This window comes from Gorilla gorilla, chromosome 5 (genome assembly GCF_029281585.2).
Source record: "Gorilla gorilla gorilla isolate KB3781 chromosome 5, NHGRI_mGorGor1-v2.1_pri, whole genome shotgun sequence".
NCBI classification, from domain to species: domain Eukaryota; kingdom Metazoa; phylum Chordata; class Mammalia; order Primates; family Hominidae; genus Gorilla; species Gorilla gorilla.
The window spans coordinates 147,212,308-147,238,461 of NC_073229.2; the positions used below are offsets into that span (position 1 = coordinate 147,212,308).

The following is a 26,154-nucleotide window of genomic DNA, read 5'->3' on the forward strand; positions in this document are numbered from 1 at the left end:
GGGTTGCCCAGCTATTTAAAGGTCTGTTGGACACATGAATTAAGCTGACATCAATATCCGGGGACCTGGAAAGCCGTTATTAAGCATGCCTTCCCCCCCACATTAGAGTGGGAGTGAATAGGTGCAAAAAAGTGAATAAATGGAGTTTTAGCTGTGATCTGATTCACAGTTGGTGGACTGAATCCATAGCCCAGTTCTTGGCTCATTGTCATTGGTTGGGAAAAATGCATTGTAAGAAGGAAGTGCTTTGAGACCAGCAGCATCTGTGAGAGCTGTGATTTGTCTCACTATCCTGTTTTAAGTGCCTCTCCACAAGATAATATGAACATATATGAAGCAAGTGAATCTGAGTGGTATAAAGGGTGAACTGTAATGGATAGTGCGGTGTGCTGCCTAGATTCCCTTCCTTAGGACCAAGGCAGTTATACTCCCAGGTGCCAGGAATGTTCGCTGCTGATAGCTCAAGCTGAGTCCTTCTCCAAGAATTGCCCTTGCTTAAAGGGAGCTACTTTGCCAGACTTTATGTCCCCAGGGAACATAAGTAAACATAATGTGATAGGTTCAATGCACAAGTACAAATACTTTACCCATTTCCTCCATTATGGACAATTCTGAGAGACCACCTCAACTCCAGAGCTTTCTGGGGAGTTTCCTCTGTTGTAGCTCCATCATAGTTGAATGTCTCCCTCTGCCTAGTTTCTTTCTCTTCCTTATGAGTTTTGCTCCTGAGATCACTCCCTGATAAAATTTCTGTAAGCAAATACTAGTCTTGGCATCTGTTACCTAGGAAATGCCACTTAAAACACATAGCACTATTTATGATATTTATTATAAATTTATAAATATATTGATAATTTTAATGCTGAAAATTGTGACCCACATAGTAGGCATATAGTAAGGAAATAGAGTGAGACAGATTTCTATGAAGGATGATCTTTCCATGGTAAGAGTAATATTTGCAAAGTGTAAAAATATGAACAATGATTATGCATAATATTAAGTGGAATATGTGCAATATAAACAAATGTAAAATATTGTCACTTTGATGTAAATAATACATTCAAAGACAGAAGAAAAGGCATTGGAATGGACACAATCCTTATATGATACTAATAGGACTATGGTGAAATTTTCTTTTTTATTTTCTGCATTTTACATATTTTGCTATTTGGAACATAATATTTTCACTCTAAAATCTTCATTTCAAAGAGACATGATATATGGTAAAAAAGTAAAGCAAATTATTTTGCAAATAAATATACAATGCATTATGTTAAAAAGGTTAGTCTCTATTTCAAAAATAATATTAGCATAGTTTGATGAGCAAATTAATAGAATCAGGCAGTTGCAGCTGCTCATCTTAAGAAAATTATGCATTGTGAATACATATAGCTGTGATGGGTCACATTTGGGGCCACAAAGGAAATTTATAGCAAGACCCGAGGAAGCAGAGTTAGTGAAAATGTAAACATGCCTTAGAGAAAAATATCAGGCATCTTTTGAAAAGCATATTTTATGAAGTTATCAGATTCATATAAAATCCCAAATATTATGCTAATATTGTACCTGGCATGTACTGATCAGTTTTTGGTAGGGGAAAGGAAAGAAGTTGAATTCAGTCTGGTAGCCATCAATAAGCACCATTTAAAAATAGTTTCATGAAAATCTAGAATAAGATAGCCATGAATGAAGTTAAAACAAAAAAGGGGAAAAATTACATCATATGAAGACACACTTTTAAACAATATGCATTGTTCTTGTCTGTTAGTTATATTCTTATGTTATTAAAATCAATTCAACAAATGGCAAAACAAGTTTTACAGGATTTTCTTGGGGTATGTGGAGAGATGTAGGTAGGGAAACAGCATGAGCTAAGGTACAGAGGCGAAAATGCATATATTGCATTATGGGTATCGTAATGAGTCTAGGCTGTCTGATATGAAGAGTTGATCAAAGGAAGGCAAGCAAGATAAAGTAAAGAAGTCATCTGTTAGATAAGGGTCAAAATGTGATGCACTTTGAATTTAAACTCTATTTTATGAAGAATGGAGGATCAGTGACATCTTGAGTAGGGGAACAAATCATGAAAAACGGACAATAGAAAAATTAATGTGACACCATTCATTTGTTTATACTTTCACCCTATAAATACTCATAAAATGGGATAATTTTAAAGAGAAAAGTTCAAGGAGTAAGAAGTTTAGAGACTTTCATAGCAAACTAGCCCAGAGATGCTAAAAGTCCACATTAGTGCAGGCCAAGCGATAATTAAAAGGAAGGGGGAGATAGTTTTGTCTACGTCCTCTCCCATTCACATTTTTCTTCCATCCTCATTTAAATCTGTTTCATCTCACCTTGGTTACCTCAGAACATAAGGACATTGCCTTGCCTTTAGCCTGCCCCTGTTCAGTCTCTCCTGTGCATGGTGATTACAATTGTCTTCTGAAAGCATGATCTCTCTCACAGTCATTCTCTCTGGTCCACTGGTTTTCTCATCTTGTTTCTTCTGCATAGACTAGAAGTAAGGGCTCTGCAATACTATGTGTACCTGGAGCTCATCAGGCTTAACTTAAGTGAAATAAACCAGGAGTCTTGGCAAGACAACAGTTTGGGACTTAATTTAGAATGCTGCTTAAAGAGATTCTTTGAAAAAAATTAAATAAGTTGTTATGCATGTTAAAATCTCTTGTGGAAAGGATTTGCTTGAGAAGGTTTATATTTGCATTTGCTCTGTATCTGATGATAAATTGTGTTTATTATATTAATGTACTGTGCATTTACAGAGAAGTACATTAATAGCACAATATCTTACATGAATTTTTAATAATAACATTTATTTTCTTCTAAAATCTGATCGAATGTTGGTAAATCATAAGCAACTTTGTATACTTTAAAGGTTTAAGGGTTACAAATTCACAGTTGGACAAATTATTTTTCATTTAGACTTTCTAGACCAATAATTAAGTGCACATGCGTGAAAAACTGAGTATTAAAATATCGGAGAGCATCTGACTGTGATTGTTCTCATTTAATAGGGATTCTATTTCTTGGCATTTTGTGTTGAACTGTTGGCTATGCTATACAGATCTAAATCAGTTTTAGCAGATAAGCACATGCTATATTAGATCCTGTATGAAAAGTTTAGTGCAAACATGTCTAGAATCTTAGAATTTTAGCATTTGAAGGAAACTTAGAAATCGCTGAACATCTTGTGTACACATAACTTCCAGGCACGGTGGCTCATGCCTGTAATCCCAGCACTTTGGGAGACCGAGGCAAGCGGATTGCTTGAGCCCAAAAGTCCGAGACCAGCCTGGGCAGCATAGTGAGAACTTGTCTCTAAAAAACAAACAAACAAACCAAACAAGGTCATGCAGCTTCTGTTTGTGCACATTCAGAGCATGCTAGTGTACTACTTCACACAGCAGCTCTTTTCATCTCTGAGTTTGGCAACAAAAGTCTTTCCTAAATTTAGCTAAAATCTTGAACACAGGATTAATGCCACTCTACTAAATGCAGTGTCTTGTATGAAACAATTTTTCAAAGACATAGGCAGCCTGTTTCTTTGAACACTGGAAGCTATCTGATATTATTCATTTTTATATTTTTTTTCTCCAAATGTTTGTGACCTGTTTCTCTATCCCTTTCTCTTCATGACATAGTTTTAAAATAGTGTATTATTCACCTTCTAAACTCACAACATTTTGTCAGTTTATCGTCAATGCTAGGGACCGAATGTTTGTGTTTGCCCTACCCCCAAATTCATAGGCAGAAACTCTAATCCCCAGTGGGGTCATTGGAAAGTAATTGGGTCATAAAGGTGGAGCCCTCATGGTAAGATTAGTGCTCTTGTAAGGAGAGACACACAAGAAAGTTTGCTTTATCTTTCTCTGTCTCTTCCACATGAGGAAATCAAGAAGGAGACCCTCACCAGAACCTGGCCATGCCTGCACCCTGATCTTTGACTTTCCAGCCCCCATATCTGTGATAAACAAATGTTGTTTAAACGACCCAGACTATGATATTCGTGTTATAATTTTTCATACTAAGATACCAAAGTAGAAAAGTAATCACTCCACTTGTGTTTTGATCAGTGTGGTACACATTTCCCACTATTAGAAAAGTATCTCATTAAAAAGCTAAAGGCTGTGTTAATTTAAAATTTCAAATGCTATGTAAAAGTGCAAACAACATATGAAAGGAAAAGGAAGTAAAAAGCCATTAGATCTTGCTTAGGGAAAGGACTGAGAAAAGAGATATCCATAGAAAGCCCTTTTGAAAGAAAGAAAATGCATCGTTGGAAGCATTATAGACTAAGAAACAGTTGATGGAGAGGTGATCATATACATGATGCATTTGGGTATTAGGAAGTAGGTTAGTTTAGTTGTATCTTAGTATTCATGAATAAGGAAATAAGGAATAAGGAAATAAGGTTGGAAAATTTAGTTGAAACAAAATAGTAGAAGGACGTGAATGCCACTGTAAAAAAAATAAGTTTTTTGTTTGTTTGTTTGTTTTTGTAGGAGAGTTATTGACTTGACAGGACAAGTGTATCTTAATAGATAAATCTAGCATCCCTATGATAAAGAATGTATTAAACAGGGGAAGATACTATAACAGTTGCAACATGCAGTTGGTTCACTTTAAGTATGTCAGCAGCCATATTTCTTACAAATACTGCCTGATGATGGAATTCATAGGTAGCAAGGAGCCTGGGCATTAAAACAGATCGATGAAGCAGTTTTTGTCAAGAGCATGGTGTGACCAGTTCTCATGCATCGTCCTACGTGGAGAAAGGCTGTTAGACCTGAAGATGCATCACCTTCACTTAGTGAAATGCTCATAACCTCTGCACACTGGACATTTACCAAGTCATACAGAAAGAGCAAAGTAAAAACTGCGCAAGCGCTGGCTGCCAGAAAAAGAAGTACAGTTTATCGCCATCACAGTGTTGTCTTGTAATATTCCATTGTCTCCTTTCATATCATTTTTTCTTATGTCTTTGAAATAGAATTTTAAATGGGCTGTTAATAAAAGTGTGTAAATTTAGTTCTTTTTTTATTCATTTCTATCCGTGTTGGATCTTTCATCTCATCTCTGTTCCTGTGGAGCTATTATAAGAGACAGATAAGAGACTGGATTCTTGAATTCATTGTGTAGTGTTTAATCTTCAGTGGAGTCCCAGTTATCCAAGAACCTTGTCTAATGTTCTGTTTTAATGTTTTCAGGCTCTAGCAGGGAGAAGAAGGAATGAGTCATTTTGAAGTCAAGCTTTATGCCACCTAAAACTATCTGTTGTTCAGACTCATGTATGATTGCTTGTTTGGAGAATTGCTCATTCCTTGCTGGCTGAGCATAAAGGTCAGCCCTATCTTCAGTAATATTTTCTCCAGTTCTGCTTCCCTTTGTCTCTTTCCATAGCTCCAAACTGGACTTTGGAGTCCAGGTAATATTGAAGTGGAACTAGGCTGTAGACTGTATATCCAAATGATAGTATATACTTTTTTCTTCATGTTAATATCTGAGACCAGCATATACTTTCTTCTTTATGTTAATATAGGAGTAGCTCAGCCAAACTAAATCGAGTTAATCGTAGGGCTTTAAAGGTTACTTTGTTTGCTAGCATTAGGGCAGAGTCAAAGTACTTTAGTAAGGAGAATATATATATATATAAAATATATATATACACACACATATATATTCTCATATATGTATTTTCAAATATATATATATATCTCATGTTCTCAAATATATATCTCATATACCTCATATATATATATATTCTTATTTGAGGCAGGGTTTCACTCTGTTGCTCAGGCTGGAGTGCAGTGGCACAGTCATGGCTCTTTGCGGCCTCAACCTCCTGGGCTCAAGTGATTCTCCCACATCAGCCTCCCAAGTAGCTGGGAATATGGGCATGCACCACAACTCCTAACTAACTTGTTGTATTTTTTGTGCACCACCATGCCTGGCTAATTTTTTGTATTTTTTGTAAAGGCAGGGTTTCGCCATGTTGCCCAGGCTGTTCTCAAACTCCTGGGTTCAAGTGATCCTCCCTCCTCAGCCTCCCAAAGTTCTAGGATTGCAGGCGTGAGCCCCTATGCCTTGCCTAGAATCTCATTCCTATCTAAAATGTTAAAATTACCTCTGTTTGCACAAGCAAATGTCAGTTCTAACTCCAGCTCACACATCTGTTAAAGGACGGGGAAATGGGGAGATGTTGGTCAAAAGAGACAAACTTTCAGTTATGCAAGATGAATAGTTCTGGAGGTCTCATGTACAGCGTGGGGACTATACTTAATAATAACTATATCATTTACTTGAAATTTGCTAAGAAGGTAGACTTTAAGTGTTTTCACCACACAAACATACAAATAGTAACCATATGAGGTGATGGATATGTTAATTATCTTGATTATAGTGATTATTTCACAAAGTCTGTGTCTACCAAAACCCTAAGTTGTACATCTTAAATAGATACAATTTGTATTTATCAATTAAGCATCAATAGAGCTGGGGGAAAAAGAATACAATGATCTTTTAAGTGGCTGTTTCCAGAAGATTGTCAGGAAGTAAAACTCCAAACTCTGCTGCTAAGACACCCAGGGATGTATTGGAAGTCTACCAGTAGTACCTTTTTTTTTTTTAATTGCCTTAGCCTCATTATGAGGAACTTGGTCTTATTTTTCTTTCTTTGACTTGATTTAATATTATATCAAGTAAGCTACTTACCTCTTCATGAAGATTAAATAGAAGAGATTATAGTTACAAGCCAGAACCCCCTTTTCACTATTTACTGCCAATATCTTATAGTTAACTTTTCTTAACATTTCTTTGGGAAATTATTTCTATTCTTTTAAAAATTGTTCTTTTAGCCCAGTCACTTTCTTTTCTAATTTGTCTAATTGATTCCTGGTCTTGTTGCAGCGCTAATATCCTAGATTGGGTTCACTTAACTCTTAACTTAAACCTACAGTTTCTTGTTTAATTCATGTACATTTTCCCCTTAGTTTTTGCATTTACAGTGCCTTTGATTTTTCCCGGTAGGCTTTTATCTCCTTTTCCTATTTGAAAATACTTTGAAATAATTGATATGATGATGTTTTTCCTCCAGTTATCTCACTATTTGTGCTTTTCTTTTAAAAAATGTTTTTCCTGTCATTTTAAATAAAATCTCAGGAGTAGGGGAGACAAATATGTGTTTTCAGTCTGTCACTTTAAATCAGAAATACCTACTTATAATGATACTTACTTTATCAAAGGCATTCTGGTAAAATATAGAGTAAAAAATCTTATTTCAGTTAGAAAGGAAAATCCACGGAAGCAGGCATGGTGTCTTACACTTACTAGGGGAGTGGCAAAAATGACATTTAACAAATATTCCTTAAATTACTTTATCATCAATAAAATATGATTTTTTAACCTAAACAAAGAAAATTATAAAAGTGAGGGTTGGTTGTGGAGTGGGTGAATGCTGCATGGCTATAGGAGTATGTGAAGTAGCATATTCTTAGTATGATACTCAGCTCTGGTTTAATATTCAAATTTTGATCTCTTTCCCACTTACCAGTGAATACAAAAATTATAGGTAAGTGGAGTAAGCAGTAGATTTGAAACTGTGGTAGGGTCCATGCTTACCTTGATCAACAACAGCTTGATTATATCGGCCTTTAAACTTTCTGTGCCTCAGTTTCTTCAGGTATGAAATTAAGATCATACAATGACAGGTTTGTCCAAGGCATTATGGGTATTCTATAAATCCAGAGCAGCAAAGATTTTTTGTTGTCTATTGTTTCTTTATATAGGTAAGAGTTTTTTGAATTAGTCATTTCTTAGTTGTATTTTTTTCTGCTAATTTTTCTCAGTCTTTAGATAATGTATCTTTGACTCAGGTGTATGGTTTATCATTTTCATGGTGGCATATTAGCCATTTTTGGTTTAAAGGAAACATTTCACACTAATATTATTTGGTTCATGAAGATGAAAAATTTAAAATGACAAGATAATCTGTCATCTTTGGGGGTAAGGAATTATTTTATTAAAAATCGACTTTAATTTATCTTTTAGAGAACAACATAAGATTATATTTGAAAGATATTTTTAATGTACATAGTGAAAAGAAGATTTTGTTCTTTTTTGTCAAATTGATATAGCAGTAATAGTATTAGAGAGATAAATATTAGAATGTGGAACTAACAATGGGATAAACATAGATCAATAGAACAGAGGACCCAGAAATAGACATACACAAATATGTCCAACTGATAATTGAGAAAAGTGCAAAAGCAATTAAACAGTTGAAATACAGCTTTTCAACAAATGTTGCTGGAAGTAATTGGAAAAGCACAGGCAAATGAAACAAAAGAACCTCAACTTAAAGCTCAAACCTTAGGCAAAAATTAATTCAAATGGATTATGTATTTAAATGAAAAACAGCAAACTGTAGAACTTTTAGAAAAAAATAGGAGACAATCTTTAGGATCTATGGCTGGGCAAAGAGTTCTTAGACTTGGTGCCCAGAGCATAATCAAAAAATAAAAAATTGGTAAATTGAACCTCACCAAAATTAAAAAAAATTTGCTCTGTGAAACATCCTGTTAAAAGGATGAAAAGATAAGCCACCGATGGGGAGAAAATATTTGCAAACCACATATCTGACAAAAGACTTTTATCTAGGGTCATATAAAAAATCATTAAAAATTCAACAGTGAAAAAACAATCCAATAAGAATATGGTTAAAACACATGAACAGACATTTCACCAAGGAAGAGACACAGATGGCACATAAGCACATGAAAAGATGTTCAACATCTTTGCCATTAGGGAATGCAATTAAAACCACAGTGAGATATCACTACATACCTCTCAAAATCATTTAATTTTTTAAAAAGTGAAAATAGTAAAGGCTAGCAAAGATGAGGAGGAACTGGCTCTCTCATTCCTTATTGGTAGGAATATAAAATGGTACAGGCAATTGGGAAAACAATTGGCAGTTTTCTGTAAAGCTGAACATGAGACCATATGATTCAGCAATTGCATTCTGGAACATCTAATGCAGAGAAATGAAAACTTATTTTCACACAAAAACTTGTACACAGACATTTATAGTGGCTTCATTCATAATAGCCAAAAACTGGAAGTAACTCAAATGTCCTAAAATAGGTGAATGGTTAAAGCTGTGATACATTCATACCATAAAATACTACCTTGCAGTAGAAGGAAAAACAAACAAAAAAGCTATTGATACACACAACAATTTTTGTGAATATCAAGGGCATTACAGTAAGTGAGAAAAGCCAGTCTCAAAAGGCAGCATACTGTATCATGTACATAAAATTCTCAACAAAATCCATCAAAATTACAGAGCCAGAGAAGAGATTAATGATTACTAGGGATTAGGAATTGAGGTCAGATAGATTGAGCGTTACTCTGAAGGGGTAGCATGAAGGAGCACTGTGGTGATAGAACATTTCTGTGTCTTGAATGTGGTAGTGGTTACACAAAGCTACATAGATAATAAATTGCCTAGAAGTGCATACATGCACACATTCACAAATGAGTGCTTGCAAAATTGGTGGCATATGAACAGGCTCCACAGATCGCACCACTGTCAATTTCCTGGTTTTAGTCGTTATTCTAGTAATTTCACTGGGAGAAGCCGGGCAAGGGGTGCATGGGACCACACCCAGCTCAGTTTTTGCAACTTCCTATGAGTCTATTATTATTTCAAAATGAAAAAAAATAAATAAATCAATAGATAGACTCAGGTACTTTCTGAGTGGTGAAAAGTAAAAATATATAGTCAGCATCCCACTACCAGCATTGTGCCAATACAGAGTATCGCAGGCACAATAAATACTTGTTGAATGAGAAGAAAGAACATTTTATTATATCTTTTGAAGAACACCATGGCATTATCTTCAGAAAGCATTTTTGTTTTGCATCATTAAAAGAAGTAGGGTATTTTGTTACTGTTTTGTTTTTGGTCAAATCTATATGGCAGAGAGAATAAAAGGGATACAAGCAGAATTCTTCAAAGTAAAATCTACCTATTTGTTAACTTTTACAAGTGGAGGGTTTTTTGATTTTTTTTCATGTGAGGATTTTTTTAGGATTAATACATAAATCTTAAAATGGAACTTACCATTGGGTACACACATACATACCCATACAAACATGAACACATATAAGACATGTTCAAGGAATGGGAAACAGATGGTAGAAAAAAGGAAATATTATCAAAATCTGATCCAATGACAATCTACATGGATGAGGTCGGTTAGAGTGTTGAAGATGAAGATGTTGGGTAAAAAATCTCATATTTTGTCTTCAAAAATCTCTGGAATCTGCCTAGTTGAGCTACACTATCTATTCTAAAAAGTAGAGATTAGGTTTCAAAAAAAAATGAAGATTGAAATACCATAAATATGTCACATACTTCCATGTTTGAAATGACTTGCATTGCCCCAGTGGCAGTCAGATTCTCATGTTCTGTAAAACAGGTTATTGAACCAGGTTTTTTTTCTAGTTTCAGAATTGCTTTGTTCAGTTAGGTATCAAGGGTGGGTGGAAAGTCAAGGCATGTAATCTTTTTCACTTGTACTCATACATTTCAAGGAAAAAGTTGAAGCTAGGGAGGTCTCTTAACCACACAAACACACACCCATATACACAACAACTGTTGGAAAGAACATTTCTTTATTCAGAAGATCTGTTCTTCCTAGAGGATTTTATGCAATAGTGATGTGGCTGGGATGGACATTTTTTCTTTATATGACTGAGATTGTGAAAGGAAAGACTGTAGATGTGTGTGGTCGTCCTGATGTGTATGCTTGGACAAACAGAGATGCTTGCATATCTTCCAAATGCATATTAGTAGAACAAATACTAGTATAAACACTCCAATTCCTTTGTAAAATTTGAGGGAATGGAATCATTGAATGCACAATAATGCTAGGGGCAGACAGTAAGTGCTAATCATTGACATCTCCACTCCCATGAACTGCATGATGGTTCAACAACTTGTTGAATATTATTTCCTGAGAAGCTTTATTTGTTGGAGGACTTTGTAGCAATGTAAAATAAAACTTCTAGAGAATAGCTTTGGGTGATTATTACTTTCCAATAAAGTCACAGGGGATAAAGCAAAAGGAGGAAGAATTCTACTCAGGCCATCTGAATTTCCCGGTGTTTTAATTAGAATCTACTCCAATTAACCAAAATTAATAAATTTCTGTAAGATCTTTTGTAATAAATCCAAGAAAAGCTCAGTAAAATCTTTGAAGCATTGAATTAGATGTTCTTTTTTGTGTTTAGAGGTACATTCATTAAGTGTTTCTGGATTTTGAAAAGAGGGTGATGATCCCAAGCTGAACGCTTGCTTCTTTCTTGTTGTGTTAAATAAAACTAACAGGTAAGAGTAAGTAGATCTTCTTAGATTAGCTAAACTGAGGTACCATCCCCTTTTCCCTTCACCTTTTCAGGAAACATTTAGAAACAGAATTAGAGTTCCTCATCAGCACTTTCAGACTGAGGGGCTGCCTACACGCTGAGCCCCAGTCTTGCTGTTGTTCATGTGTGCTTTTTTGAAGAACATGTGCCTGAAACATCTTTAGATCCTCTCAAGCTATCTTTATAATCTACTGCCTCACAATCCATATGGACACCACACAGTTCTGAAAGGAGGTGGTAGAGCTAAAAGCGTTCTGGCAAATGATTGGAAATCATCACTCTGGCTCAGTAACCTCCCTCTTCTCTCCAACTCCTTAGTCGAGCCAACTCCATGATATTGGTCAATAACTTAAATTAGAGAGAAAAATGTGTATTCTTATTATTTTCAAATATACAGATTACTGTGGCACTTAAAAATGCCTTTACATGTATTCACGAATCTTTTATTTTTTATTTTTTTTTCTGTGTTTTTGCTTTTCTACATCTCTACCGTGGCCTGAGCTATCCCAGCTCAGGAACATCTTCATGTGTGTGGTCTACAGACACTTGAAATTCACATCACTCTCTCAAATATGATTCTTTTCAGTTTCTAGTACAATTAGTGGTCTGTCAACTAACCCAGATTAAACTGTGGCAAACTGCTTTCAGCTATTCTCTCCCACATCCCCTCTGCATACAATTGTTCGTGAAGTTGTAGAGCCTCATGTCACTCATATGTTCAACATGGTTACCTAGTTTTTCTTTTATAGTTAACCCTTTGGTATGACTCAGATTTGGGCCCTGGTTACCCTGCCAGTACTAACAGCTTTGACTTGACATCTCCAACTTCACTTTCTCTCTACCTGAAATCAAGTAAGGTAGAGAATTTTGCAGGTATTTAGCAAACAACCTTGGCAGGCCAAAACATAAAATCACTGTTTTCTGCTCTAAGAAATGTGCACCAAAGACACCTATGACCCTTATTCCACTCATATCTCCATCAGTTCTCAAGTCTGACTTCAGTGCTTACCAGCCCTGACCCTCACTGCCTTAACTCAGATTTAGGTGGCCATGATGTGAATTGGGGGAACCTGGTATATGGATGTCTGTCTCACACATTACTTAGTCATTAAAAAAAGCTAAATTAAACTAAAATAAACTAAACTAAAACTCTACTTGCTACTGCTGTTTTTTCTTTACTTGTGACTCAATGTCTCCACATTAAATTGGTTGCACTAAAATATAAATATTAAAATGTGAAGTTTCTATATCAAGCCACATGCCCCTACTAAATCAATGTTCCCGCAGCACAGCTTCAATGTGTCACACCCTTCTCAAGAATACCCAGTGCCTTTAAGATATGCACAAACCTTTCTGTGAGACAGCTGGCACTATCCAGGTAGGCTCCACATTGTCTTCTCAGCTGTGCTGCCAAGATTTCCTTACACTTACCTTCAACTCCAGACAAACAGTTTTGACAACTGGATCCTAAAGGTGGCCTGATCTTTCTTGTCTCTGTTCCTACTGCCCCTTCTTCCTGGGACACTCTTCTACCAGATTCTTATTGACACTCCTGAGATCCATTCCTAATGCTATTTCTTTTGTGAGTTCTTCCCTCATCCCTCCAACTTTCAATCTCTCATTCTTTCTCTTCTTTAAGCCTCTTAACACCTTATGGAAGTTATCTTTCCTTGCTTTATGTTACTTATTCTCTACCAGAATATAAACTCCGTCAAGGTAAATACTACTTCATTCACATTCCCCTTACATTTCCTATCCTTGAGTAAGTCTTAGTAAATATTTGTTAAGTTTAATTAATGCTTACAGTGCTATATAATTTGTCTTTGTTCCAATTTTTTTAAAGGATGTGATATTTTTCTATTATACATATTTGTAAATGTGTATACATGCATGTATGTGTATAGTACATTGGCCATTTCAGAACATTTGCAAAATATAAAATGTACAAAGAATAAAGTAAGTCATCTATTATTACACACATTTAATCAGGTTAATATTTTCATGTATTTTTTCCAAGGCTTTCACATTATTTTTTAAATAAATTATTTTTTCCTAATTTATTAACCTAATATTGTATATTGATTTTTTTTCTTTTGGTCATTAGGAATTCTTTGAAAATGCCGCTTACTGGCTCTTTGATATTACATATTATAAACACATTATCCACATATTCTTTTGTTGAAGTAAATTTAAATTGATTCCAACATTTTTCCTAATTACAAAATGTAAAAATGAAACAAACATTCTTGCACAAAACATTTTGCCCAAATTAATGATAATTTTCTTATAACTGATGTCTGGAAGCAACATTACACACATAACAAGTATGTTTTGAAGTTTATTTCAATAATATTTTACCAATATATGGCCCCTCCTCAGAATATGACAGTTCCTGTCTTGCCAAACCCTCGCAGCACTGTTTCATCATTAAATTCAATCTTGGCTAGTTTCACATGCCTGATGTAGGCAGAAGTGTCCTGGAATATCCACTAAAGACTTTAGCCTGATTCTTACTGTATTTTTTTCCTCTCAGTTTCTCTAGCCTACATTCTGCCACTTACCTCCCTTTTGGCAATTTTAGATATGAGAACATCAGCACTTCTAAAAGTGTGTTATCTAAAGTAGCTTGAAAGTCAAGTAGGAGACCCAATCCATTATTGATATACTAGCTGGAGTAATAGTAAGACCTTTTTGCTGTCAGATGACAAATTGGAGCTACAAGCCTCAATACGGTTCATAGAAAATTAATACACTCACTCCTTTGATTAAAAGTGGCACAGTTATTTGTGACCCTTACTGTGCATTTAGTTTTAATAAAGGAGCCTGACTTAGGAACACATTTTTATAAGGCAGTAGTTTTTGCTCTGCGTTCTCTCCTGCTGTTGTACTTGATTGAGACTGGTGCTTTCTAGACTGCGAGGTGGTGTGAGAATGACTTTGTGTCACATTCTCTAGGCTATTTTACTCCTGATTGTATCAGGCACACACCAGCAGCAGCTGACTTAAACAAGCCCTGTGTCTTCCTGTTGAGGTGTGTGGCTATGACTTGCTTCCATCTGTTATCAGCCTTCTCTGGCAGAAAAGGTAACTGGTGAGAAGGCTATGTATGTTTTGCTCACAAAAGAGAGATCTTCTTGCCCATTCAGTTATGATGACTAAACATGTTACAGATTAGTTTTTAGTGTTGGTTTTACTTTGAGAAATAGGTAGCTAGGTAAAATTAGCTCTTTAGCTATGTAAAACTCCCTCTTTCAAGGGAGAATATTTTATATAGTATTCTACTTTAAGTTGTCTATATTTTACTGTACTCAGGACTCAGACATTTCACTCCATATGCAAAGTTGATATCATTGAATCACTAATAAAACAGCAGTCACCAAAGCTGAGAGTTTTATCCTGGTATAGAGATCTATCCATACAAATACATTAACATCGTATCAAGGGTCCAGGCTTGGGCAGGGGGTGGGTTGTATCTGAAATGCTGTTAGGCTTCACCAAGTGATCAACTGTAGGCATAGAAAAACTGTAACAAAAGAATGATTTGTCAATAATTAGAATAGGCCTCAGATTTTGAGATAGCCTAATCATGTCTGGCCCACACATGTCAGAAGCCCTGTGCATATAGTCATAATATACTCCTGTAGGTTTTTCCCCCATAATAATTCCTCTGCTCTATTTGGTAATTCTGGGTATATGGCTGAAACTGAAAAGCAGGGATACCTTTGCTGATACAGACACATTGCCTAATAGGTTAGTGGATTTATTACTGGAATCTGGGAGTCAAGAATGTTATAGATTATTTCAGTACATGTGTTCAAAACAGACGAGAAAAAGAAAAAAAAAAGAGTAACATTGTGTCCTCCCCGCCATGGAATCAATATATAATTGTTAATTACGCACCAGGCGCAGTGGCTCATGCCTGTAATCCCAGCACTTTGTGAGGCCGAGGCAGGTGGATCATGAGGTCAGGAGTTCAAGACCAGCCTGGCCAAGATGGTGAAACCCTGTCTCTACTAAAAATACAAAAATTAGCTGGGCGTAGTGGCGGGTACCTGTAAGCCCAGCTACTCGGGAGTCGGGAGGCTGAGGTTGCAGTGAGCCGAGATCGCGCCATTGCACTCCAGCCTGGGTAGCAAAGTGAGACTCCGTCTCAAAAAAGAAAAGAAAAGAAAATAATTGTTAATTACAAGTGATAATTAAGTGGCAAAAGAGGAAATGAAGTTATTCATTGTATATTTGGACTATTCATACAGTTTTTTTCAGAGTTTAAAAAATTAAAAATTTGGAAATGATAGTCTACATTATGATTACAATAATGATAAGACCATCACAAAACTCTCATTTTTCCATAGTCAGGTGACAGTTGTGTGCTATCTTGTATGAAACAAGTGGAACTCATGCCATTGTATGGGCCTGCATTTTCATAAACTGGAGCAGCCCTGAGCACAACGTTGTTTTTTAAACTTAATTAGAAAAATGCCCAAGTGAAATGATGTTGTCTGATAGGCTCCTCTACAGGTTGCATAAAGAAAAACTTAAAGGACTTAATAAAAGGATAGTTCTGAGTTGCAGGGAAAATTCCTTCCAGTCATCTTGAGTAGAAGTTGAAAACTCTCCCTGTCCAAACTATAAATAGTGATTGTAGAATCACCAAAGCAATGCAGCCAAATCCTTCTGCCTTCAAAATGTTAGTGTGAGACCTGTTCTCCCTACAGTAAATGCCCGCCCACAGTTTAAAGAACACAATTTTGTAAAACCTTAAGAATCCATGGCAGATTTTCTAGTAGTGTGCACCGAGAAGATATGTCACTTGGGCATTATCTCTAATTAACTTTAAAACAGCAATAACAACAAACAAACACCCTCAGACAGAAATGAAACAGAGTAAAGCTGCAGATCTCTATAATGGGAACTGAATTCCCTTAAAGGAGAGTGACAGGGCAAAAGAGAGGTTTTCTAGGAGTCACAGTGTCGTGAAGTCTTCTTTAGCCAATATTAACACATATAGAATGGGGAAATGATTTTTTTTAATAGTAATGGCAGAAAGGATATGTATGCCTTTGGATAGAGCATATTCTGTTGACTACACTTAAGAGAAATACACGTTGACACAATTATATTCATGATGGAAAATTTAAACAATAGCTGGCATTTGGCTGAGGGTCTTAAAGAGATACTATAAAGCATCTAGATGTGAACCTGGAACATCAATTTTCAATTTAAAAATTAATGCTAAAAAGTTATCTACATTCTAGTGCATATTTGGAATTAAGATTTTAGCATCTGAGAGGGCACAATTATTTCAAAATATATTCGTATTTCAAAAATTGAATATTCTAAAAAAAGTTACCTACAAAGCCACATATTAATGGGAAATGATTGTATCATTTTAATCACTATTTTAAGTGATTCATTATGGTAAATCCATATTATTTCTTAAAACACTTATTAAAGTTGAGACACTATTTTTAAGGAATCATGAATATGTGATTCACGTGCATTTCATTTTAGAGAATGCTCATCAAGTAAAAACCCTTTCTAACCATTGATTTTAAAATACAGTGTTGTATATCTCTAGAGACTGATGTCTCCTGTAACAGGAATTGACTATTCATTTTTCAAGCCATTCAATTATCTTTTTTTCTCTTTTCTCTGATGGCAAAACTCCTAAGTGTTAAATAACTTGGTAAGAAAAAATATTATTTATTATTGCTTTCCTACATATCAGACTAACTACTTTTTTTTCGGGTGAAATTTGGCTTCTACACAATTCCTTGCATCTAATCAAGTTCCTTTATTGTGTGTGTGCCAGGGCAGCATGAGATTTTAATGAGGAATGAAAGTTAAGTGGACAGAGGTGGAGCTGCCTCTGTCATGTGTACAATCCCAATTTAAACTCTTGTCTCTGTATGAAGGATGAAATCTTTTGTTTTCAGTCCATTCATTCAAATATGGCTCATTACCAGTTATAAGTGAGGCACAGAAAAAGACATTCCAATTAGCTGGTAATTAAATAGTTTCCTGGCTGTCTCTTCTCAGTTTGGCAGAAGACACTGGTTGGAATGTTTTGGTAAAAATCTTTGCTTTCGTCAGGAAGGCAAGTGAATGGCTTGCCTGGATCTGTCTGTCCACTAGTGATAATGAGCAGCGATTTGGAACTGGGAAAAGCATGACTTTCTTCAGGAATCAGAACCTTCTAGAAGATGAATAAGCCCTGTATACAAACAGCTAATACAACATTCTAAAAAATGGATACAAGGTATCCAAATGCTGTTATACTGTCTAGAAAAGACACCCACAAAAGTCATATTTAGGGAATCACAGTGTGGTTAGCATGTTAAGGCAGACCAAACTTAAATTCAAACACATCCGAAGGAAGCTAATAGTGATGTTCCTGAGGGAATTAGCAATACCAACTGCCACAAAATCACTTCTACTCTCTAAACCAAATCACTTTCAGAAAGAGTGATATTATATATGTTGTACACCTCTGAGCCATTACCAATAATTATTATCATAATTCCAGACAGGTACATCAAGTTTCATATCATCTATATAAAACTTGGAAAAAAACTTGAGCGCATACATCAAGATTCTTAGAGTATTGTGTCTTCCTCTGGTTGGTAAAAGTATGAGTGATTTTTTTAAATTATACTTTTTTTGTATTGAAAATGTCTAGAGTAAGTATCTTTTATATTTATACACATAGTGTATTCCTAGTGTCAAGTAGGATTAATGCAATATTTTAGGTCCTAGTATAATTTTATTGGTAGAGTTATGGAATTAAACATGTAATTTCTAGGTGCTGGGCGCTACACCTTATCACTATATGCCCTTTGCTATGGGGCCTATAGTAGTTGAAGCTAAATGTTTCAAAAAAGTACAAGAAAGTGATTAAACAAAAATATTTTAAAGGCTGATAGATTTAATTTTAAATAAGTAAATTACACGTACAATTTCTGCCTATGTTCACACTGAAAACACATATTAACACAACTGATTGGTTTAGGACCCTAGACAGTGTTACTTGTGACCAAAGTTGTGGATTTAATTCTCATAGAAAAGTTCATTTTGCTCTCATTTGGAGCCATAAACTGTATCCTGATTGACTGTACCAGAAATTATACTGATTTATTTTCTTCATAAATCAGACAATATTACTTGTAGTAGTATTTATCCTAACACATCATTTTTGTGTTTCATCAAAATTTATTTAAAAGTTAGAATAATGTGCTATGGTTCAGATTCTTTACTTTTTCTTTTTGAATAGTTAGATATGTGAGGCAAACATGTTTTTGCTAGAAATATATGAATAATTCACTGATACACATACACACACACATATAAAGATACATATCAATTAATTTACCCCATAAATGACATCCAACTTTCCATTAATTGAAGCATTGAGGCAAGTCAGTCTTTGCATTAGGCACAAAGTGCTTTGCTCAAAGAAAAACAAAGGAGTGGAAGCAGGTGAATTGGCAAAACCATTTGGAAGTTAGAAATTTTATTACCTTTTTTCAACGCATCTTGGCTGCACTCTTCCTGATTGCCAGGCCATTCTATTTCATTGTCTCCAGTGAAGAACTGTGTAGCCAGCAAGTCAATGATTGGCATATTGCATACTGTGATTTTTATTATTACTTTGTACTTTGTAGGTCAAACAACTGCCACTTAAACCACAGTGTAAAACTACCTCTGTAAAACCAAAAGCGCTTTAGATAGATCTCAATCAATTTAAAGGGTTATTTCACCAAGGTTGAGGACGTGCCTGGGAAAAGGAGACCCAAGCCACAGTAGGATCTATGGCTTGTGTTTTTCTCCAGAGAGCATTTTGAGGACTTCAGTACTTAAGGAGGGATGAGTGGGCAGGAGGGAAAGGGGAAAGAAAAAAAAAAACAAGGGAGGATAAGTAGTGAGATAAGGGGTCACATTCTTGTGAAGCTTTGATTAGCTGCCCACTGAATCTACATATTAGGTGTGAAGGGAGGGTCTAGAAGAACAGTCAATTATGCATTCATCTCCTGCTACTTGGTAAATCTGCATTTGTCTCGGCTGGTAGAGGGATGATTTCTAGTCTTTTCTTTGTCCTGAACCTGTGAAGATAAGCTGTTAATTTAGATTGTCAGGATGAGGGAGACCACTTGGGAAGCTATGTGGCCTTCTATCTTGCAGCTGTCTATTTAGGAGCAAAGGTAGTTTTTTGTGTGACTCAGTTTCCAAGCTTAACTTTTCCCTTTGGCTTAGTGAGTTTGATGTCCTGACATTTTATTTTCCTTTCACTCCTCCATGGTCATTTCCACATTTGTAAGATGGGGCTGGTGGTTAGTATGGTAACCCTGTATCTAGAGGGTGCGCTGAATAATTAACAGATATTGTGAGTGATCAGTAATCCTATTAAATGTTGTTCCCATTTTACTGATAAGGAAATTGTGAATCAGAGAAGATAGTTTGCTTAAATAGTTTGTATCTAGGCCTACTCAGTGAACATTTATCTACCTCTTCTGGTACACACACACACACACACCACATTTTTGAAATTCTGGGAATATAAAGATGAATGAGGCACAGTCTGGCTCAGAGTTCAGTACAACAAAACAGAAATCTCTTTGGATAGTTCAAGAACAAACGGATTTAATACAGGGAGTTAGTGTTTAAGGCCTCATTGGAAGACCTAGGGCAGTGGAAGTTAAAGGAAGACTACAGCTGAATCCTTGGTTTTGAGGCCACATCCCTGTGGAAGTGATTCAGAGTCAAGAAACTAGTGCCCACATTGGCTACTGCTGTCCCAGAGGCCTCTCACCTCTAAGTGACACCGAGAAAGAGGAAGGTGGGGTTCAGACATTGCTGCAAACAATTTCTCAGCTAATAAGGTGCTTAGCAGCTGCCACTGCAACACAAAGGTGACTGCTGCCTCCCCTTGGTCCCTTAAATCTTGCTCAGGTACATCTCATTGGCAGAACTCTCCCATTTAGAATGCTATGTTTAACCTTCCATTTCCACCTTATAGGGTAGGGGATGATGTGAGTGGAAATGGATTACAGGCCAGGCACCAATAGACCTACAGAACATGTAACCTCTGCATTTAAGGAGCTCGCGGTTTAATAGTGGACGCAGACAAAGAGACAGTTTCAGGGTCATATGGCAAGTGCAGTGATGGACCCAGGCTTTTGCTAGTGATGGCAGAGAGTGGGCTTTTATGAGTGAGAAGTGAGAGAAGAGATCAAAAAAACTTCCTGGAAATGATGTTTTTGGAGCTAAGTCTTAAGGGATTAGTAAAACCAGATTATACTCAAAGGGAGGGAAGGCCACAGTAGGTGTGTGGGAGAGAACAGTTAACAAGCTGTAAAACAGCATGTTGACCACAAAAGTGAAGGGGAGGCAGGAAAATGACATGCAGTTGGGCATGATTGGAAGCGAGGAAGATCACAGTGAGGGAAAGAAAGAAATCAAGGGCTACGTTCTTGTTTTGGACTTTGATGCCTGACAGGTGACACTAAGCCAAAATTTTAAGCTAAATCTACTTGATTGCAAAGTCAGAGATCTCCCTGCTCTTTCACTCTGCCTCAACTGTGATTGGGTATTGATCAAGTATATCTAAAGATGTGCCCAAGAAAGCCCATGACATTGCATTGTGTGCAAGTTATGTGTATATGTTTGCATATTCATGTTTTTCAGGAGAGAAGAAGAAGCATGACCTTCTTGTGATTCTCAAAGTTTAAGAATCATTTGAGCCGGCCAGGTGCAGTAGCTCACGCCTGTAATCCCAGCACTTTGGGAGGCCGAGGTGGGCGGGTCACCTGAGGTCAGGAGTTTGAGACCAGCCTGACCAACGTGGTGAAACTCTGTCTCCACTAAAAATACAAAATTAGCCGGGTGTGGTGGTGCATGCCTGTAGTCCCAGCTACTCAGGAGACTGAGGCAGGAGAATCGCTTGAACCTGGGAGGAGGAAATTGCAGTGAGCCGAGATTGCGCCACTGCACTCTAGCCTGGGTAATAGGAGTGAAACTTAGTCTCAAATAAAAATAAAAATAAAAATAAAAATAATAATAATCACTTGAGCCAAGACTTTTGGCTTAATAGCTGGTGTTCTTTTAGTTTTATTCTAGAGATTGCTTCAGGTAGTGCAGCAGGTTAACAATTTTTAAAGATCTTTTTGCCATAAAGTACCAAGATGTTGGTTTCATCACAACAAAAATATTTCCACGTGCGTTGCTGAACTCTCAAGAATGTGAGACAAATCCTTCTAAGCCAAGCACACACTAAAATCTACAGGAGAAAAACAGGAGAGCAGGTGAAGGCTGGGAGGAAATTCTTAACTACAGGAACCTAGAACTTTGGAGAATAGTGGTTGCCTGAATTGTAGGGTGCTCAGGAGGAAAGACTAGGCTTGCATACATTGAGGGCAAGTGGGGGACTGGATGCGAGACCTCATTCCTATAGGTGCTACATTCTTAGGGAAACATTAAACTAGGAAAATACCTGCTGGCCAGGAAACCTGTAAGGAAACCTCTCTATGACTCCCATATCCAGGTGAAATAATAATTATTAATAATAATAATAAGATATATGAGTATTTGTCTTAGTATTCTCTTATTTAGGCATACACTATCTTCTTTTTATTTATACATATTTCATAACTTTAAAATATACTATGCCTGTATTCAGATTCATTTTATTATTATAATAACCTCTCAATGAATGAAAACCACATATTTACAAAACAAGTAACACACTGACATAAAAAGTAAAAGTTTTATCTTAAGCTATTTTATTATTTGTTGAACTACTATTGCTTTATAGGGTATTATTCTCAGAGATAGAAGTTGCTTTGAAAAATGAAATTTGGCAGCTCTGCAAATCAATATGCAAATACTAGATTAATTCACTACTGCTCACAAGTGTCCAAAATAAAAACAAAATATTTTTATGGGGTTATGCCCTGCAAGTCTTTGACCAGAGACTCTTATTCAAGAGGACATTTAAATTGAAAAAATACAATTATTTTAGTTCCTTTACTTTTCTTTTCTTCCTGCTCATGCTCTAAATAGAATTCAGAAGAATGCCGAGTATTATGATGCCACTTCAGAGGCACTTCTAGTAGGCTAGTTTTTTTTTTCTTTTTGAAGAAGACCTTTGTAGTGAGTTCAATGTGTAATTTTGAAAGAGTAGCAAGGATCAGATCCATTTATGTAGAATCGTTAACATACTCAAGTGCAGTGTCAAATGTTGCCATTCATTTGGGTTAAGGGTTCCCTTCATATTTTGGAATGGGCTAGGGCTGTACCTATTTAATCATGGGTAGGAAGAGGAGGAGGCTGGCTTTACATTTTCGTCCTGTGGAGTGAGATCAGAGAGATTCGATTTTCATTTAACCTAGCAAAATACATCCTTAAGTTTCTTACAGTACAACTCTGCATTTTTATTTTGCTTAAGCATGTTACTTTCTTGTAGTTAAAGTAAGGAGAAGATAACGTTTATAACTAAGTTGATAAAATAATAAGATAAAGAGAATAAACTGAGTTTTGTGTCTGGCATTGCTCACACTGTAGATGACTAGATAGGGATTTAATAAAATATTTTATTTAAAAAATAAATTTTAATATAAATATAAATAATTTAAATGAAACCTTTATACAATGTAGATTCATTATTTGACAAATCTCTAATGACTTTTGTTTTTGTTTCTTGGCCTGTACTGACTATTAGCAGTTTATAGGCTTAAAATACGACCCTCTTAAAAATGCTGAAATTTTTATCAATAACCTATTCTTGGGAAGGATTTGATTTATTATACATTGCTTCAGTTACTGTATGAAAAGTACAATGTTTAACGTGGTAAGGTTCTTCTTTTCTCTCCTTAACTCTACAGATAATCTCATCTAAGTATGTGAAAGAATAAATTTGTATACCATATAACCTTTCCTAAACCTTCTCAGTCTATTAAAGCATATTTTGATTGTTTTTTTCTCCATGTTACTCTAGGATAGTTTCCCAGCGCGATTTGGAGGAATTCATTTTGTTAATCAACCATGGTATATCCATGCCCTGTACACCGTGATCCGGCCTTTCCTGAAGGAGAAAACTCGGAAAAGGGTATTCTTTTCTTTGATTTTTAATCCTTTCTCCTCTGCCATCCAATGAATTATAATGCATAATGTGTATATAATGTTAGCTATAGTAAAATGTACTTCTACATTGTGTAGAAATCAACATAGAAGACATTTTAAGATTCTTCCAGATTTTGTGGTTGTGAACAGTATATCTGTGAAAGAAGCATTTAAAAGCTAGCTCTCCTACTTGCTCACAAAAAGGAGGACATTTTAGCACATTCATTGTATGTTAAAGACTCAATTTAAAGGCCAAAAAAACCTCTTATGCCGTGTTACTATAGTGTTATTGATGCACTTAATTTGAAGTAAAGTCTAAACAAAAGTTATAATTTTATATGCTGGTAAGTGGATGTTTTTTCACAGCATGTACCGCAATGAATGTAGTGAAATCTGTGGTATCTAATATAATTTTTTACAATAATTATCATGATCAATCACACATTTTGAAAAGAATGCTAATGTGTGGAAATTTTAATATTTCTTTAAATTATATGTTACTTGAAGTCTCTTTAAATTCACTTTAATCTAACAATGAGGATAGTCAAAGTGCATAAAACAAAATAATTTTTCTGAGATTGAGATAATTTATGTAAAACATTTAATACAGTGTAGGGCACAAGGTAAATACTGAACACATTATTTTTATTAAAGTATGTCTTGATGTGCATTTCACTAATTCTTGCAACAGCTCTGAAAAGTAAATTTAGTAACCATTATTTCCTGTTTTAGAGCTGAAGAAACTAAGTCCTGGAATGGATAACTAACCTGCTTACTCACATACACAGAAGAAAAGTTGCAGAGCTAGTATACAAACCCAAATATTTCAGCCCCATGTATAGAGCTATTTTTACTTCCTGGTGCTGTTCCCAGTTTTCGAATGATTAGTTCCACAGCAAATTACATTTTCCTCTAAATCTATATGGAAGATAATTTTCCATGTTTCTCAATGACCTAGAAGGCACTTCAGGTAGAAGCTTTATTGTGAGTGTGAAAGTGCAATAAGAACACATGGACACAGGAAGGGGAATATCACACACCGGGGCCTGTTGTGGGATGCGGGGAGGGGGGAGGGATAGCATTAGGAGATATACCTAATGTTAAATGATGAGTTAATGGGTGCAGCACACCAACATGGCATATGTATACATATGTAACAAACCTGCACGTTGTGCACATGTACCCTAAAACTTAAAGTATAATTTTAAAAAAGTGCAATAATTACATGTCCATATCAAGCATTAATGAACAAAGGGCTTACTGTAAGTGAATTTGCGCTCCTGAAAATACAATAATTACATGTTCATATCAAGCATCGGTGAACAGAGGGTTTACTGTAAATGAATTTGTTGACAATGTTTTAATAGTTTAGGAAGAAGAATTCTATAAACAATTATAATTTATAGTAAAAATTATTTCTACCACCAAGTATTAAATTAATTCATATTTTGGAATCCAGAAAGTGTATTGAAATGCCTCACAAGTGCTTTTGCAAGATTTGCTTTAATGAAAGTATGATCAAGTGATCCAAAAAACCTGCAGGGGCTTTTAGTACAAATTATACTGGTGAATGCTTATACAGTATTCACTCAATGCCACATGCTGTTCTCAGTGCTTTGCATAAGTTAACTCATTTAGTACTTACGACACCACTTTGGAGTATATATTGTTATTTTTCTCATTTTATGGATGGAAAAATGAGGCTTGGAAGGTTAACCAATTTGCTCTGAATCACAGCTAGCAGATCGTAGAGCCGGATACGTGAATTTATGGGAAAGAGAGTTTCAGGCAGAAGGAATAGCAAAGACAAATGTCTTCAGGTAGAAACACACCTAGTGTATTTGACAAACAGCAAGAAGGTACAAAAGCTGCAGCAGAATGAGCTATGGGGGAAGATGATAGGGGATGGAGTAGGTGGTAGAGGATGGGATAGGAGGGACTGCTTTGTACCAGATCGCATAGGGACTCATATACCATTGCTGGAATCTGGGCTTTCAGTCAGAATGAAATTTGAAGCCCTTGAAGGTCATTGAATACAGGGGTTACTTGTTCTGAAATGATTTTTAACATGATTCTGCTCTGTTGAAAAAGACTGAAGAGGATCAATTCTGGGAAGCAAGGAGTGCACTGCATTTTGGGGTTTTGTAATTGAATTGGACAGCTTTGACAACCTAGAAGTATGCACTGCTAGCATTATTCCAGATGGAAGGAAGGTATCTAAACTTTACCATTTTAGTTAAAATTATATGACTTGGAAATTTTCATATGAGAAAATAATTATATATTTAAATACTTTAAATTTCTACTTATATAATCAATACACAGTGCAAAGCTATTAAATTTCTTCACTGATATTCCAAGTGAGTCAGTATCACAATATTACTCACACACCTTATGCTTCGGATGCTGTAAGTCTATGTTCTGAAAAACTAGTAAAAGAGAACTGAAGAAGCAGTTGTGAATCTTTTTCTACAAACTCAGGTGTGCAAGAATCACCTGCTTCATTTTCTTAAATTAAATTAAATTTGACTTTGAGTCTCCAACTTACTGGGCTGCTGGGAATATCACCCTTAGTACAGGTGTCCTTTT

The 26,154-nt window shown here is 35.7% G+C and overlaps 1 protein-coding gene across 1 annotated transcript in view; it reads left to right on the plus strand.

The window, feature by feature from the left end:
- Positions 1 to 26,154, plus strand: part of CLVS2 (clavesin 2) — a 77,237-nt gene that overhangs the window by 29,089 nt on the left and 21,994 nt on the right. Inside the window, exon 4 of the mRNA XM_019030243.4 lies at positions 23,441 to 23,551. Coding sequence (XP_018885788.1) covers positions 23,441 to 23,551 — 111 coding nt within the window. The remainder of the gene's footprint in view (positions 1 to 23,440; positions 23,552 to 26,154) is intronic.